Here is a 15,919-nt window from a genome sequence, read left to right as displayed (position 1 = left end):
ACAAGTGACTGTTGGTTCTCACAAGTATAGTAGAATGCAGATTTCGGTCCTCACAAAGATAGCTAACATAGATGGATAACACACACATTACAAGGTGAAGGCCTGACTATCTCAATTATTTTGGGGTTAAATGTCTTGTTCAAAGACCCAGTGATGTGCATGAAGAAGGAGCTAATGGTCAAACCACTAATCTTACAATCAATGGGATTGCCACTTAACATCTCAAAGTTTTTCAGCCATATACAGGACAGTGGGTAAAAGAAATTGAAGCACAGCAACACATTTTGCACAGTTTCAGATTAGTGACAGATAGATCAAAATCACCATTTTGTCTGTTGACAAAAGTGAGTAAAACATTTGTCACCTGAAACCCTAACCAGGGTATGTCAGGATGACAAGTCACAGTGAGTTGTTGTACATAAAGTTTATTGTTCAAGGATTAGACAGATCCACTGCAAACAGTTGGGATCAAGCAAGTTTTGTTTGAGGTATTTATTTCTGTTTAAACTTAATATTAGCAGCTGAACATCCCTGGTAATATGTCTTCTGTGTCTAACCCAGGTGGAATATGAAGCATCCTTGTATAAATGATTTATGACAGTCTAGCCACAGCATCATCGTAGCACTTGTATTGTCAGGCAGCCATAGATGCTTATTTTATCTCATTTTATTTTGAGCTGCCTCTTTGACAACACTGATACCTTTAGAAGCGTTGCAACTCCTAACCTTTCTCTCTGACTTGTTTTATGCCCCAAAATAGACCTGAAGAAAGCGATAGACATGAAGCTATCACAAATGTTAGATTTGCATTAGTCAGGCTTTGTTGCTCTTTCTTTCTATTTCGGAATAATGACTTTCTGCATGTAACAACATATCACAGTTTCTTTAATTTATTTTTAGTCATGTCAATGTGTTTGTAATTGCAGGCTGCTGATCTTAGTAAGCCCATAGACAAGAGGATATACAAAGGAACGCAGCCTACGTGCCATGACTTCAACCCCCTCACAGCTACAGCAGAGAGTGTCTCTCTGCTGGTGGGCTTCTCAGCTGGCCAGGTGCAGCTCATAGACCCAATAAAGAAGGAAACCAGCAAACTCTTCAATGAGGAGGTGAGTAGCAGTTATCATTGTTTTGAAGACAACTTGCCTCTCTTGAGCCTTGTACTATGAAGAAGGATTTGAGGCTTAGTAATGTAACTTCGGGTTTAACCCTGGATTTTCAGTGTTCCAAATGTGGTCCACTACTTACCAGGGTACATCACCAACATAATTTGTACCGTAGACCTAATCTGCTCTACAGGTTATGTTTGACGTAAGAGATAAACAGGTATGTTCAGTTTTCTGGAATGAAGCATCACCATTCCTGGATGATCCTTGTGATCCAAGTGTGTAGATAGTTAAAGGTTGTAAAATAAATAAATAAAAGAAAATCTAAAGTCTTTGTTTTTCTCTGGTGAGCATTAGTAATAAATATAAATTCTTCCTTTTGTCCAAGCTATCTGTAAGTCATTTTAAAACTTTTATTGTACTTTGAATAGACTAAACTTTATTAATATTGCTTTTTCAGTCTAGCTGGCCAAAGAAGATGAAGCTCACACATAATCAAGCAGCATCATGAATGCTTCAAAACAAAGGAACTTTATTTTTGGTTTATGAAGAGTTTCCCCTCTCATCGAAGAGGTTTCGTAAAATTCTAAAACAACTCATGGAGAATCTCAATGACTTAATCCCTAGTGGGGGTTGTCCTGAGGTCTTGTGAGCCATTGTTAATTATGTGAGTTGTCACATGAGCCAAGGTGTGAAACAAGGCTTTGGTCATTATTGTAATCAGGGCCAAGGTGGGAATCCTCTATGAGTCTTTGCCTCACTTTATCATAATATGAGGTATTTGGTGTTGTCCTGTCCTTTTCCTGTTGAGGTGGCTCTGTTATGTTGTGTAATGCATTTGTGGAGTGAGTGTTTGGTTCCTCCCATGTAAAAATCTGAACACTGCTTACTGAATTACACTGTGTTGTTTAGCTTATGTTAGAGTATTTTAGCCTTGGAATGTGCCAGTTTTTGTCTTGAGGGTTTTCCATGGTGAAACGTGTACTAGGATGTTAATGGTTGGAGAACATTTTTTGGAACTTATCTAAAAAAACTTGCCACATACTGGACAACAGTGTATTTCCCTTTGTTGTTCTCTATCCCTGGTGGGTGTCTGAGGTTTGTTCTGGTGCATTTATTCTCATATTAATAAGGTGTCTCCAAAAGTTGATTCTGTTCATCTGGACGTAGCGTTTTCAGTGGGAGAAACGCTTCATCACTCATTAAAGTAGCTTCTTCAGTCTCAGCTGACTGCAGGTTTCCCCAATCTTATAAACAGTACATTTGCATAATGACTGAAACGACCTCCCAGCCCATTGTTCCTTCAGTGGGCTGGTTTCAGTCATTATGCAGGCTTCTGCTTTATAGGTTTTCTATTTTGACACAGGTGTCATCTGCCCATCTGATCTCTGAAGGCGATCAGACAGTGTTACTTTCCACTTCCTCTATGCAAAAATTGGTTATACTGGGGAAGCCATGGCGCATATTTAGTCTGTAGCAACCTTCATATTTGAATTATATGGTGGCTCATTTTCACAAACCACAAAAGATACCAGTTGCCTTCTTCTCAAGCAGTCCAGACTCCCATGACCTGGACATTCTCTGACTGAGATAACTACATAGACATATTTAGATGACTCTTTTTTTTTTATTGTACTTTTGTCTCAAACACACAAACTCTCTGGTGTAATAGCTTTAGCCCTGATGCGCATGTGTGTGCGAGTGTGTGTTCATGCACGTGTTAGTTTAATTTTTAAGCCTCTATTATGTCTTTAAAATCTATTTTTATAATACCATAGTGTATATCACTCTGCTTCCCTTAGTCTTACCCCATTTCTGATTGGTCATATTCTTTCATATGAACATCCTCATAGCTAGATCGAGAAACCTGACTTAGCATGTTGTTAATCACCTTTGTGTGACCCCTTAGCTTGACTGCTGATTTTGGGGTAAGTGGTGACAAATAGAAAAAAGGTGTGATGGATATGATGAACTTTCCTTGTACAGGCTCCCAATAATATGTTTATCAGAATCAGAATACTTTATTAATCCTTAAAGAAATTGTGTTTATGTTTGATCTAGTCCACTAGCTGACCTGTCTCCTTGTTTTTTGCTTTGTTTTTCCTTTTTTCTATTCTTCTCTTTCCAGAGACTTATCGACAAGTCGAGAGTAACATGTGTGCGATGGGTTCCTGGTTCAGAGAGCCTGTTTCTTGTGGCTCACTCCAGTGGCAGCATGTACTTGTACAATGTGGAAAACACCTGTGGCACCACAGCACCTCACTACCAGCTCCTTAAGCAGGGTGAAAATTATGCTGTGCATACCTGCAAGAGCAAATCGGCTCGTAACCCGTTACTGCGGTGGACAGTGGGCGAAGGGGCGCTCAATGAGTTTGCTTTCTCCCCAGATGGAAAGTTTCTAGCTTGTGCGAGCCAGGATGGCTTCCTGCGGGTTTTTGGCTTTGATGCCGCAGAGCTACACGGAACTATGAAGAGCTACTTCGGTGGCTTACTGTGCGTGTGCTGGAGCCCCGATGGACGGTATATTGTGGCAGGAGGGGAGGACGACCTGGTGACGGTTTGGTCATTTTTGGACTGTAGAGTCATTGCACGAGGGCATGGCCACAAGTCATGGGTGAGCGTGGTGGCGTTTGACCACTGTACCACCAGTGTTGAGGATGGCGACTTGCCTGCGGAGTTTAGTGGCAGCGACGAGGACTTTCACGAGCAGAATCACTTCAGTGCAGGCAGAGACAGAGCAAACAGTTCTCATTCTCGGCTTTCTAAGAGAAACTCTACGGACAGTAGACCGGTTAGTGTGACCTACAGATTTGGCTCAGTGGGACAGGACACCCAGCTGTGCCTGTGGGACCTCACAGAGGACATTCTCTTCCCTCACCTCCCTTTGTCCCGCACTCGAACACACACTAATGTTATGAGTGCCACAAGCCCTCCAGCAACAGGACAACCTCCTTCTACTCTGTCCACGACCACCAGTTCCGGTGGCACCAACAGTAAAGACAATTTGAGCAATAGTAGCACTAGCGGCAACCCAACTAACTCCCTCCCCGGCACCTTGCCTCGGTCCAATAGCTTGCCTCACTCCTCAAATCCAGCGGGGGGCAGCACCCCCAACAGTAACACAGGCAGCAGCAACAGCAGCAGCAGCACCACCGCCACAACCAAGGCCAACAGCATCATTGACAGCGCTTTCATCGCCACCAGCGTCAGCAAGTTTGCAACACTGTCGTTACACGACTCGCGGAAGGAGCGCCACGAGAAGGACCACAAGAGAAACCACAGCATGGGTCACATCAGCAGCAAGAGCAGCGACAAGCTAAACCAGCTCAGCTCGTCAAAGATGGCTAAAGCTGACGCTGCTAAGACTTTAGGCACTACTCTGTGCCCACGCATGGAGGAGGTGCCGCTCCTGGAACCGCTGGTGTGCAAAAAGATAGCTCACGAAAGACTCACTGTGTTAATCTTCCTGGAGGACTGTCTGGTAACAGCCTGTCAGGAGGGTTTCGTTTGCACCTGGGCTAGGCCTGGGAAAGTGGTGAGTGACGGGCCTCATGAGAATACTCTCTTGTGACACTTTAAAGTTATGTTTTGTTGTTGTTGTTTTGTTTTTGAGTAATTCTTGCATTCAGGAGCAGTTGGGTTTGTTTGGGTTTGAGTTCACACCTCATATATATCTATATCTATCTATCGCTATATATATCTATATATATATATCTATATATATATTATAAACCTGCATCATTTTTGATTATAAATAGGACAGTTTGTTTAAAAAAAAAAAGAGAGAGAGCAAACCTCACGGCCTCACTGTTCTACCTCTCGTGTTACATTTGAGTAAAAACCTTTATTATCAATGTGTGTTATCTGTCTCTCCACAGGGATTGCTATCATCTCAAAACAACCCAGCCAATTCCCCCAGTGGAACAGTAGTATAGTCGATGCTGGTGCTGCTAATAACAGCTCCACGCAACAGAGACGTGGGGACGACCACGACCGAGGCCCTGCAGCGCTTCTTCACACACAGTCACACATCACATGACCTCGAGTGTTTCCTTTCATTCTCATCACTACAAGCACCCAGATGCTCTCTTTGTGTTACTGTTCATGTTAAGAATTTTGGCCAAGGCCAGAGTTAGAAACTTGACCCCCTTTGTTTTGTGTGTGTGTGCGCGTGCGCCTGTGTGGGGGAGGTGGAGTGGGTTTAAAGGGTGCTATTGGAAGTTAGATGGCAAGTTTTAAATCATCCAGGAGGCTTATGGGAAGGTTTGACTGGCTTCATTATTGCATCTATGCTCATATCAGAACGTGTCTAGTCTAACAATAACAAACTAATCCCCCAATCTCTTGTGCCTGTAAATCTTCAAAGACTAGATACGGTGTAAGCATTTGTGATGATGCCTCAACCTGACCTTTTTGTGTGGGTTTAATTAAATCCCTTTTTAAAAAAAAAAAGAAAGAAAGAGAAAAAATAAATGTAATATATTCACAGATAAAGGGAATAAGATGAGGAACTGTTTTGGAGCGACAGCAGCATATCCCCAAAGCGAAGTCTCTTATTTTTCACCTCCTGGGTGATTCCTTGTGCAGTCACGGTTGTCAAACACCTGCCCAAGAGAGACTGCCTTTTACTTCCTTTTGAAACGTTTTTAAGTCCGAGTTGTCAAACTCAGGAGTTTATTTGCACAGTTTTGTTTTTCTTTCATTCTTTTTCTTCCCTTGTATATTTTGAACTCATGAGGGTGGAACAAGTTTTTCAAAACGCTTTGAAAGCACTTGGGGAAACGGCTTGTTATCGTTCTGTCTCAACGCTGGATGCTGCAATCATAGTTTTTTATATGAAAAAAAAATTGTTTGCACTTAATAGTTAGAGGAGTATGGCTTTACATTTTGGAGTGTGTAAGGACTCCTTGACAAGGTTGTTATATAAATAGAATTAAAAAAAACAAACTTTGTATCTATTGAGCATTTATTTTAATATTGTTTCGGATGAAATGGGCTCTGTAATATATGTAAATATTGTACATCAGTGATTTATGAGTGAAATGATCATATTACATTAATTGAAAATCCTCATTTCAGAAAATAGTGATATTTCTAATACAGAAAATCTATACCTAATATTAAAACAAATCTTGAATATGCAGGTGAAAATGTTTCTTTTCTGTTGTACATAGAGAAATTTCAGGTGTATTTTTATTAATGAAACGTTTGGTATAGGAAATGTCTATCCTTTTGTCTAACAGGTAGTGCTGAATGCTAGCTAGCCTGTCGCTGCAGATTCCTTTTACTACGTAGACAGGTAGGCGCAGAGGCAGTGGTCTATAATTCAGCCATCACTTCGAGCTCAGGTAAACCACAGGAAGACCAACGCTGGCATAGTTCTCCTCACCCATAGGCAGCAGTCCCATCCGTCATAATACTTGTGAAACTCACTTTAACAAATAAGACTGACAACCTTGTTCTGCACACAGGACTGAAATCTGTGACTTCTGTTATATTGCCAGTAACTGATGCTGAACTTGTGAACAAACTTGACACTGTGTTGAATTACCAGCTGACATGCGTCAGCACTGGTGGTGTTGGGGGGTTAGGTGCTTGAGGTGAGGGGTGCTTTTTCAGGCACCCACACAGAACTAAGGATTTTAACAGTGGGAGCCTTTTCCTCCATGTGACGCCTATTAAAACAGCTTTGACAGACTACCTGTTCTGTTTGTGTTCACTGTTTATTTACACATGAAACTACGCGTTCATGCAACACTTACTAGTTGGACATGCAACCTCCATGCTTTCTTCTGCCTGGATAAGCGGTCAGGCTCAATACAATGTGAATTTCTTACATTGTTAACCTTTACTTTTATCGCATAGCGAAAGAAGTATTACATTTTTTCACTTCATAATGAAGGACTAGCACAACTAATAATTTCCCATGATGGCTTGGTTCCAGGGCAGGGTTCTAGGGCAAACTCATTTGACATTGTGAGCCACTTTGATCTAAAGCAACCTGGATGAGTAAAATTCCCTTTTCTTTCGATTTAATTGCAGAGATATCTTATAAGCTTTGCAATTGTAACAACATCTCAGTTTTTCAACACGACAAAGAAATCCTGCTGTGGTAAATGAATGAAATCTGGCTTAAATAGTGAGAAATAAATGTGTAAGATAGCAGGAAAACTTCTGGTTGCTCATCACACAGACTGTCCTGTCATTGCAAAACAAAGCTTTTGTTTATTCACTGCAAATGTCCCTTTTTGTGGACCAATTCTAAAAAACAAAACCAAATAAAGAGACATTTCTGAAATAATTTGTGAGAAAATAGGAAGATTTCTGTTATTTAAATGTTAATGAATTACTCTGGTGTAGCATGAACGAATGAACAGCCATGGGGGAGGTTTTTATTAGCAGAAGAATCTGTGAAACTTACGAAAACACAGTTAAAAGTCAAAAATTGATGCCCTCCTTTACATTTTCCAAAACCATCCAGTGGACTGAATTTACCGTGTCAATTCTGGCCTTCGGGCCTTAAGTTTGACACACCTTATGTAGGAGATTTCTAAAATTTCCTTTTACTTCATTTTGAGAATTACCTCCCTGACCACTGAAGTATTAGTATTGCAGCTAACCAGCAGGTGGCAGTCTTGTTCAGGCAAATGAGAGCTTTTGGAATGTTTTTTCCATAACAATCACTTGATCAAACGGGGAAATTGCTGTCTATGTGATATGTAGCCTATATCCTGTTGTCTCTCCCTTGGTCTCCCATCACAAATGTATTGCTTCCACTTCATATATATTTTATATTCAAAGAGCAGAATAAAACTGCTTCTCCATAATTTATGAGCTACTTTTAGGAGAAACACAAGCACTCATAGCCATTAAACCGGCAGCCTGTGGCATCGCTGTTATGTGAGGGGGAAAAAAGGTGTGATCAGCAGGATAGACTGGCACAATCATCCCGTCAGGCTGTCACTAAAACAGCTCTGACTGCATTACTGATCTCTTCTGGGCTGGCAACATCAATCTTGAGCAAGTGTCAATCAGAATTAGTGAGATATTTACATTTAAAAAACAAAAACCCCACTGATTGTAATATATGTGCTATTATTGTGCTTTCTGTGCTGTTTACAAACCCTATCACCTTTGAATGGCAATCAAACTACAGTAGCGTCGAGCACAGGCTTGAAAAGAGCTGCATCTATCTTACACCTTCAGGGAAATGGGCCCTCTTTGATAGGTATTCAATAGCTTGAAAACGAATCCCACTGCACAATCCCTCTTTGACCATCTTTTCACACTGATGCAATTCCCTCGTCTGCATGTCTCCATATATTGACCCAGAGTTTTGTTTACCTGCAATGTGTGCAACGTCTATGAATGATTAATATTGCCTCTCGGGGGCTAGAAGCCCAGACTGAGCAACATTTCATGTGATGCAGAAACTTGACATCTTAAGATACTGTGAGAAGGGAGGGAGGGGAAAAAAATTAATTCATGCCTTTATGTCAGTGATAGATTTGAACGTACACGTCTAGTCAAGTTGGGGAAAGGATCACATTAATCTAGTTTCATTTTCAAGCTCTGCAGGGATGTTTATTTAACCCGCTGCTAAGACCTGTGGTTAGTTTAGACATTAAAGAATGAGTTATATTACAAAGTCGGGATAAGAGGGTGACAAATTAAATGCAACATGGAATACAAAGTTGCTTCATTAGGATGGCTGTATTGACAATTGGCCTGGATTCTAGAGTGGATAGGCAGTTTTTTCCTCTGCGCCTTTTCAACTGCAATTTAGATAACTGTGTATCGGGAATTTTTAGGAGGAGGGCGAGAGGTATGGATAATGGTCTTGGGCTGTACAGACCTTAAATCCAACACATAACAGTTTCTAACGCTCCGATGTCAGCTAACCATTAGTCACCACGTATCAAGAACAATGTGCCACTTCTTCTATTCTCAGTTCTATTCTAAGCCATGCTTCCCTTGTGGTACAGGCCCAATTTCTGAGTATGCACCATGGGAACAGCTGCACAATTTGCCAGTTGCATGACCTCAGAGAAGCAGCAGCAGTATGACTGCATGTCTTCACACTGCATTATGAACTGAAGTTTACTAATAAGAAATTAACAGGAACTGCTTACCCTGCAGAGATTGCATTGCTTTGTTTTTGTACCGAAGAGGAACATTTGAGAGGCTTTGTGTCAATCTAAATAGAAAAAAATCACACTAAGGAAACAACTTCCTCTACATACATTAAAGTATTTCATCTTTAATTCATGTGGTGCTTTATGCTGAGACTTGTGTCACTGAAAGGCCACCGGCAGAGTCTACCAGAGGAGGCCTTAAATGTGAACTGTTTGAAGAGTTCAGTCACTGATAACTTATTCCAGATTTTGAAAAGTATGCAGAACTGATTGTTGAACACTGCCAGGAGGATGGTTGAGGGATGGAGTGATGGAAAGGGAGTAGGGGATCAATGCAGCCAGAGAAGCCAGTGAGCTCGGGCGTCAGCGGAAACTATCAATACTGAGCTGTGGCCTAAGCACTTAAAATGTAAATGCATCTTCAATAGGAACAACAGAAAACAGAAAGTAGTGTCAGAGCCTTGGGAGCTCTCCAGGTGCATCGCGTTTATTTCTCTGTGAGAATCTCTGCAGATACAGTAGCACAACGTTATACTACATTGGGTAGGGGCAGTGATGCATTGCAACAAAACAATGGCCTGCAGTTTTATTTAGCTGCAGTGCATCACCATCACTTCTGTCAGATATAACACGATGAAAACTGTAGCTCTGCGCGCCCCCGTTACTGAAAGCACTGATGGAATTGAATTCCGAACTGCTGCAGTCACTTTAATATCGAGTCTTCTGGTGTTCTCTAATAACCTGTTGAAGCTAAATGGAAATTATTTAAATAGAATGAGGTGTCTCAACGGATCTACTTTGATCTCAGCAAATTTGTGAGATATAAATACCTTCAAACTAATTATGTGAGCACAGCGGGACCTCCGAGTCCATAGTTTCGCCAAACTCGTGATTGCACCAGTGAGCACTTGCCTGCTCTTCCCAATTTACCACCTACTGAGATACAGATGGGTGACAAATTACGGGAACACCTGAATGCACAAGTGCTATAGTGAGGGGATGCTGTAGCTCAGTTATGCTGCAAGGGTCACTGGTCAACTTAAGAGGAAGAGATCCCTACTCATCAATAAAACGTTGTTCTGAGCAGTCACCTTTATTCCACAAACATTTCCACCCTGATGAGCAGAAATTGAGTGGTCAAAAGCACAGGATGTGAGAAGTTAGGGTTTCTTCAGAGTATTTAGGGCTTGACAAAAAAAATTTGACCGGAGAGATAACGGTGGGCAGTCACCAGGCTTCAACTCAAATTCCTAAGCCAGATTTCAGACATTTTTAAGCTACTGTTAATTTGGACCCAGTTCTGCCTTGGCGCCTTTTGTAGGCCAGATTTTCATAGGTTTGAACTTATCATTTCTTAGTGTGTACTATAAGATGTTGGGATCATTTCCTTGTATGGAAAATTAGGGCGGATAGAATCCGTGGGCTGCCTTTCAGTCCAATCACTGGTATATTTCTTGTGATAGCTCCTTCCACATCCACTGACACCAGTTTTTGGCACTAGCAACAGACGTTTATGAGTTAGAAACTGGCCATTGATCCGTGGAAAAGGAGCACAGGGTAGTGCTGGTCCTAGTTTCGCTTTGGTGCATTTTTTAAATGGACCGATAAGCTGCGTAGGAAAAATTTGTGGTTCTTTCTGTCATAAGAAACTCCCGGCAACCTTTAGGCAATGTTCTGACCTTTTTTCCAGTGTATGTGTGCAGACTGAACAATAGCAACAGGTCAGTGGAAACCAGTGGCTTAAGTTATGTTGACATTACCTTTAATTTGTTTCCCATCAGTATGTTTTTAGACTTTGAATATCAAATGATGCATATAATAATCTTAAAATCTTCTTATAGAAAACACAGCAATATATATCGTTTAGTATATCAATGATACAAAACATTGCAGACTTGTTAGGAATTACTTAAATAATTCAATGTAAAGACATATTTGTGTTAAAGAAGCCAAAAATCCAACATTCGTCTTTATTTGGAACAAGCCAATAAAACAGGCAATATTAAGAATAGTCCATAAAGATTTACTTTTTCTTTATATAGGATGCAAAAGAGACAATAATATGTAATAGTAGCAATTAAGGTCACTGTAATCGAACATAGCTCTTGCAGAGTTCATGATCCCTGATGTCTCCCCAGCCCCCATTTTTCACATGTGGGGCCACTCCTCCTGCCCCGTTGGCTGGCAATCTCTTTGTGATCAGGAGGTTTTTTGGGAACAGCTGGTTCCCACTGCTCTGTAGGATGTTTTCTATCTTGGTTTTCTGGTTAATGGGCATGCAAGAAGCCTTCTTGTGGTGCATGCCGCAGTCTCCGGCATGGAAAATCCGTGGTGCCTCGCTCACCATGACCTTCCAGTAGGAGGGCAGGCATGACACAGTCAAGTGTTGTAAAGACCAATCCCAGTTGTAGTCATCATAAGTGCAAAAGGTGTCGGTGCATTGGATGAGTTTCTGGTACGTCTCTCTACTCAGAGCCATCCCCATGTTGTGCTCGGTGGACTTCCAGGCTTTCACCTCCACTTTATTTGCTTTGCTGGAGTAGCCGATGTGGCTGTAGCTCCCCAGTGAGAGGATATCGCAGTCTGTGCACTGCTCCCTTTTCAGAGCAGTCATTTGCTTTAAGAGATGGATAAAGTCCGGAGACAAGTAGTGGTCCTCTTCGATCAGGAGAACGAGACCCTTATGGTCTTTGAGAACTCGAACTCTGTCCCATACAAAGTGAAGCTTCCACCACCAGTGGTGCTTGGTCTGGGAAAACTTGGCCTCCCGGTAGTGTCCAAACGAGTCAGGGTACTCTGCGTTAATGCAACCCAGTTTTAAGGCGTCTTTTTTGGGGATGTCTCTGGGGCAGTCCCTGGGGTCATTTCCAGGGAACTCCTGTGGGTACAGCTGGATGCTGAAGGGGAAGAAAATCTGGAGGACTTGGCAGAAGTCAACAGAGGCAACCACTTTGTTAATCTCAGGGGACCAGTAGTCATGGCTGAATATCAGCAGTATGCTATCCACACCTCTGGCCTTTCGTAAACTGTCTACCAATAGCTTTAGATAGTCTGGTCGGTTATGGACCTGAACTACTACAACCAAATCATCCTTCTTTCGAGTCGTCTTAAATTTCTCTTCATTTCTTATCGTCTGATCAAAGTTTAGCTGGAAGACAATGCCACGGTAGACTAAAGTGGTATTATCCACATCTGGCTTGGATATTTTGGGTTTGTCCTTTTCTTTTTCTTGGTGTGTGTCATTTGCTTGTATAACAGGTGCTGGGACAGGTGCCCGACTGACCGCTGGCGTTGCTTGTTCCTGGTTATGACTGTTGACGCTATTACTGCTGCTGCTGCTGATAATGTTGCTCCTCCGCACCGCCTCCACTTCCCTGGGTAACGATCCACTGTCGTTCTTCTTCTGCCTTCCACTGCTCCAGAAAGCCAGGCCACATATGACAACCACCAGAGTCAGTAACACCACCTTCCTCTTGTAGATTCGGAATCTCATGATAGAGGGTTATCCTCTTGTAAAGGGAGAGAAGTTGATAATTGGGACTCAAGATGCAGCTGTATGGGGGGCTTACGCTTTGCACTGAGAACAGGAGCGATTTAAAAAGAAAGTACTATCAGGCTAAGTGTTGGCAAAATTAACTGTTGTTGTAAACATGGATCCCACTGGAATGTCACTGGTGCTGAATGAATATTCCATAAGGCATGGCGGTTTTTGAGAGGCAGCAGAGTGGCAGTGTGCGTGCACCACCTGAATGAAAAATAAACCAGAAAATAAAATTAAGTGCATTGTGACAGGTGGGGGTAAGGCAATGTTACGAAAATCTTGACAGAAATTTGTTTCCACAGTATATAAAGCACATTGCCATGCTGGAACATGGAAAAAGACATCAACTGATGTTTAAGCATACACTGTTGCAAATTACGCAAGACCAAACTCGGTGCAGTAATCATCACTCATTAGCTTTTGCCATCCCACACACATAAGGTAGGTCACTTGGTAACAACTGAACCACCTACACGACAAATGCGCAAAACTAATATGGTGATAACTGTAGGAAACAGCATCAATCTCCGTAAATGGCTAATAATCAGACCTGCAGTTTAAGTTACCATGTCAATCGGTTTGAACTTCTTCTATTCAAACATACAGTGCAGTACTATGAAAGTTTTAGGTACTTCATGCAGAACACTGACCAGTCTATCTGTTAAAGTGCTGCAGCTGAGTTTTGACGTGCACATAAAAGAAAAGCATTGTGCTGTATTGTTAGTGATACTTGAATGGCTTTACCTGGCTGTGAACCAAAAATATCTTGGTTTTTTTCTTGTTTTTCCAACTTTACTGCCAGAACCCACTAACTATGGAGTGATTTCACTCTCAGCTCTGACATCTGACTTCCAAACCAAATGTAAAGCAATACTCACAAAATAATGTTATCAGGGTAGGAGATGCCAGGAAAAAATTCCTGTTTAGGAACTATTCCCTAAGAGCATCTCATTCTATAATCACAATGGACAAATTTAACATACACATCGCATAACAACCAAGCTGAATTTTTTTTCTTATAATTACAAGTAAAATGATCACTCAGGAGAAAGTTAAATGAAACAGAGCCTATCCTTCTTGAAAATGTTGTACTTGGTACAGAGACAGTTGTTTATCATATAGCTTTGAGATCAGTTTAGTTAGAATTAATCAGATTAGATTATTAGACAGGGGCTACAATCAAGGAAGACAAAATTCAAATGAAAAAGAAGCAGATTTTACAAAGTGCTTAAAACAAGCTACCTGCCAAGTGCCACCAAAAACTGTCAACATAACTGCTGCTGTTTTACAGGCAGAACATTGACCATATCAAATACAGATTTCTGTATATTTACTGTACTTTGCATTGAGCTAATACCTGAAAGCACCTCCAGTTTACTTATCTTCCCTTATCTGCAGAGTACAGTTAACATATCCAATAAAATGCATTTAGTCTGATGACAATGTAAAAGTATATATTATGGTTTCACAGACATTCAATAAATGATAATCACCGAGCTTTATTAGAAATATACATGCAACTGGCTGCCAGCCAGCCCCTACAAAGAGTATCACAAACGCCACAATTGTGATTTCATCCAATCCTCACCCTTACCCCATACTTCATCTTCGCTTATATCGTTAATGTTGGTTAAAGCTCAATGCTTCTAATTTGCCCTCCATTTATTTTCCTCCTTAACTGCATTATCAATATTGATCGCTCATTTCTGCTGAGCAAACCTCCATACTTTATTCGTTATTAAATTAGTAGTCTCTCAGGCTGACTACCTGACCATTTATTCTGTTTTCTGGTTGCCTGAAAACTCTACTTAATGGTAGCATCCAGTCCAGACTGCAGTGTGTCACCGACACTGCCTGAGAAAGGTATCTGATACCTACTAGAGTCTGTGATAACAGAAGTAAACACATTCCCTGTAGCTGCCCCACACAGACATATACATTAAAGTAAGCCCCAAACGCTATTAGTAAATGTGCACAGAAATGTATTAATATGTGATGTGTACTTTAAGGAAAGCAGCTAAATGCAGGAGTAAACCGATACAGCTCTCTAACCCACATTCTTCAAATTATTGCAATTTGCATGCCCACATTCGGCTTTTCCGTGCTAAATGCTTTCCACACGCCTCCTGCCAAATCAACTCAAATATTTGGTCTACAGCTTAAAGTATTTCCCATTTTAATCCACTTAATTTCTTTTATCGTGACCTAAACCGGTTTATACTAGCAGTACAAGCGCCTATCATGTAAATGTGCAGTTTCGTCTTGGAGCCTACAGCACAAACCCCATCAGTTTTTTTTCTGTCCTAAATTGGCCGCCGTTGGACAACACCGAGCCAGCGGCGGCTTCAATCGATTTTTTTAAAACCACGAGATACAGTTTTTAGCATTTCGCCGACTGACACAAAACCCACAGAAAGCAGCCGAAAACAACGGCGGGCGCCTCGGCTTCGCTCTTTTATGACAGCCAGCATCACGGAAATGCTAATAGCAAGTTAGCAACGGCGTCAGCTAGCAACTTGCAAGTAACCCGCCCGGACCGAACCACCGTCAACACCGTGTCGAACCACAACAACCACGCTCACAGTAGTTTACCTAAAACCGCAGAATCCGTGCGGAGCTTTCACTGTGAAGAGTCAGTACGGTGGCTTCCCATTCTCCTCCATACCGTTCTGCAAAATGCACGGCAAACGCAACTGTCGACTAGCTGTGTGAAAACACTGCCTGTCGCTGTCCCATAATGCAACGGGCCAGCGGGGGGCACCAGAGATACCCGAAATATCTTGAATCCCCGCTGCTGCTCCTGCTGCTGCAGATACTCTGCTCTCTAAACTGACCTGATGAGGTTTGAGTGGCTAGGAAAAGTTATTGGGCCTGTTTGAAATGTGATTGACCCCCCAAAAGTAATTTCCCATGTTTTTATGTGTGATTTGCTTTTTTTGATGTCTAAAATCTGTGCTTGTTGGGGGTAAATAGTCTGTGGTAAACAAGATTTACGAAGGAGTTATATATAAAATAAAGAAATTACTTGTTTTTTGTTTCTTTGTTTATTACCTTGCATTATTATACCTACATTATATTCAGTCATTTTTGACTTTATAGACTTTATAAAAATTTTTAATGTCAGTGTCATTTTTAAC

The 15,919-nt window shown here is 41.4% G+C and overlaps 2 protein-coding genes across 2 annotated transcripts in view; one reads left to right on the top strand and one right to left on the bottom strand.

Annotated features, from left to right (window-relative positions):
• The window catches only part of wdr20b (WD repeat domain 20b), a 7,494-nt gene extending 1,933 nt beyond the window's left edge, over positions 1 to 5,561 (top strand). Inside the window, exons 2-4 of the mRNA XM_005724987.1 lie at positions 927 to 1,109; positions 3,235 to 4,641; positions 4,985 to 5,561. Coding sequence (XP_005725044.1) covers positions 927 to 1,109; positions 3,235 to 4,641; positions 4,985 to 5,041 — 1,647 coding nt within the window. The 3' untranslated portion in view covers positions 5,042 to 5,561. The remainder of the gene's footprint in view (positions 1 to 926; positions 1,110 to 3,234; positions 4,642 to 4,984) is intronic.
• Positions 5,562 to 10,981: 5,420 nt separating this feature from the next.
• Positions 10,982 to 15,602, bottom strand: mgat2 (alpha-1,6-mannosyl-glycoprotein 2-beta-N-acetylglucosaminyltransferase). The gene is made up of 2 exons (XM_005724986.1): positions 15,375 to 15,602; positions 10,982 to 12,986 (listed from the first exon to the last, which is right to left on the bottom strand). Exon 2 carries the CDS (start codon positions 12,732 to 12,734, stop codon positions 11,325 to 11,327), a length of 1,410 nt encoding a protein of 469 aa, XP_005725043.1. The 5' UTR covers positions 12,735 to 12,986; positions 15,375 to 15,602; the 3' UTR covers positions 10,982 to 11,324.
• Between the last annotated feature and the right edge of the window lie 317 nt (positions 15,603 to 15,919).

This window comes from Pundamilia nyererei, unplaced genomic scaffold, assembly GCF_000239375.1.
Source record: "Pundamilia nyererei isolate P.nyererei 1_Seehausen unplaced genomic scaffold, PunNye1.0 scaffold00013, whole genome shotgun sequence".
In the NCBI taxonomy this organism is placed as follows: Eukaryota; Metazoa; Chordata; class Actinopteri; order Cichliformes; family Cichlidae; genus Pundamilia; species Pundamilia nyererei.
Note: the sequence above shows the minus strand (reverse complement) of the source record. Positions and strands in the feature narration are given on the sequence as shown.

Bases quoted from the DNA above. Each gene is read 5' to 3' on its own strand.
- mgat2 (XM_005724986.1), bottom strand. From the start codon at position 12,734: ATGAGATTCCGAATCTACAAGAGGAAGGTGGTGTTACTGACTCTGGTG.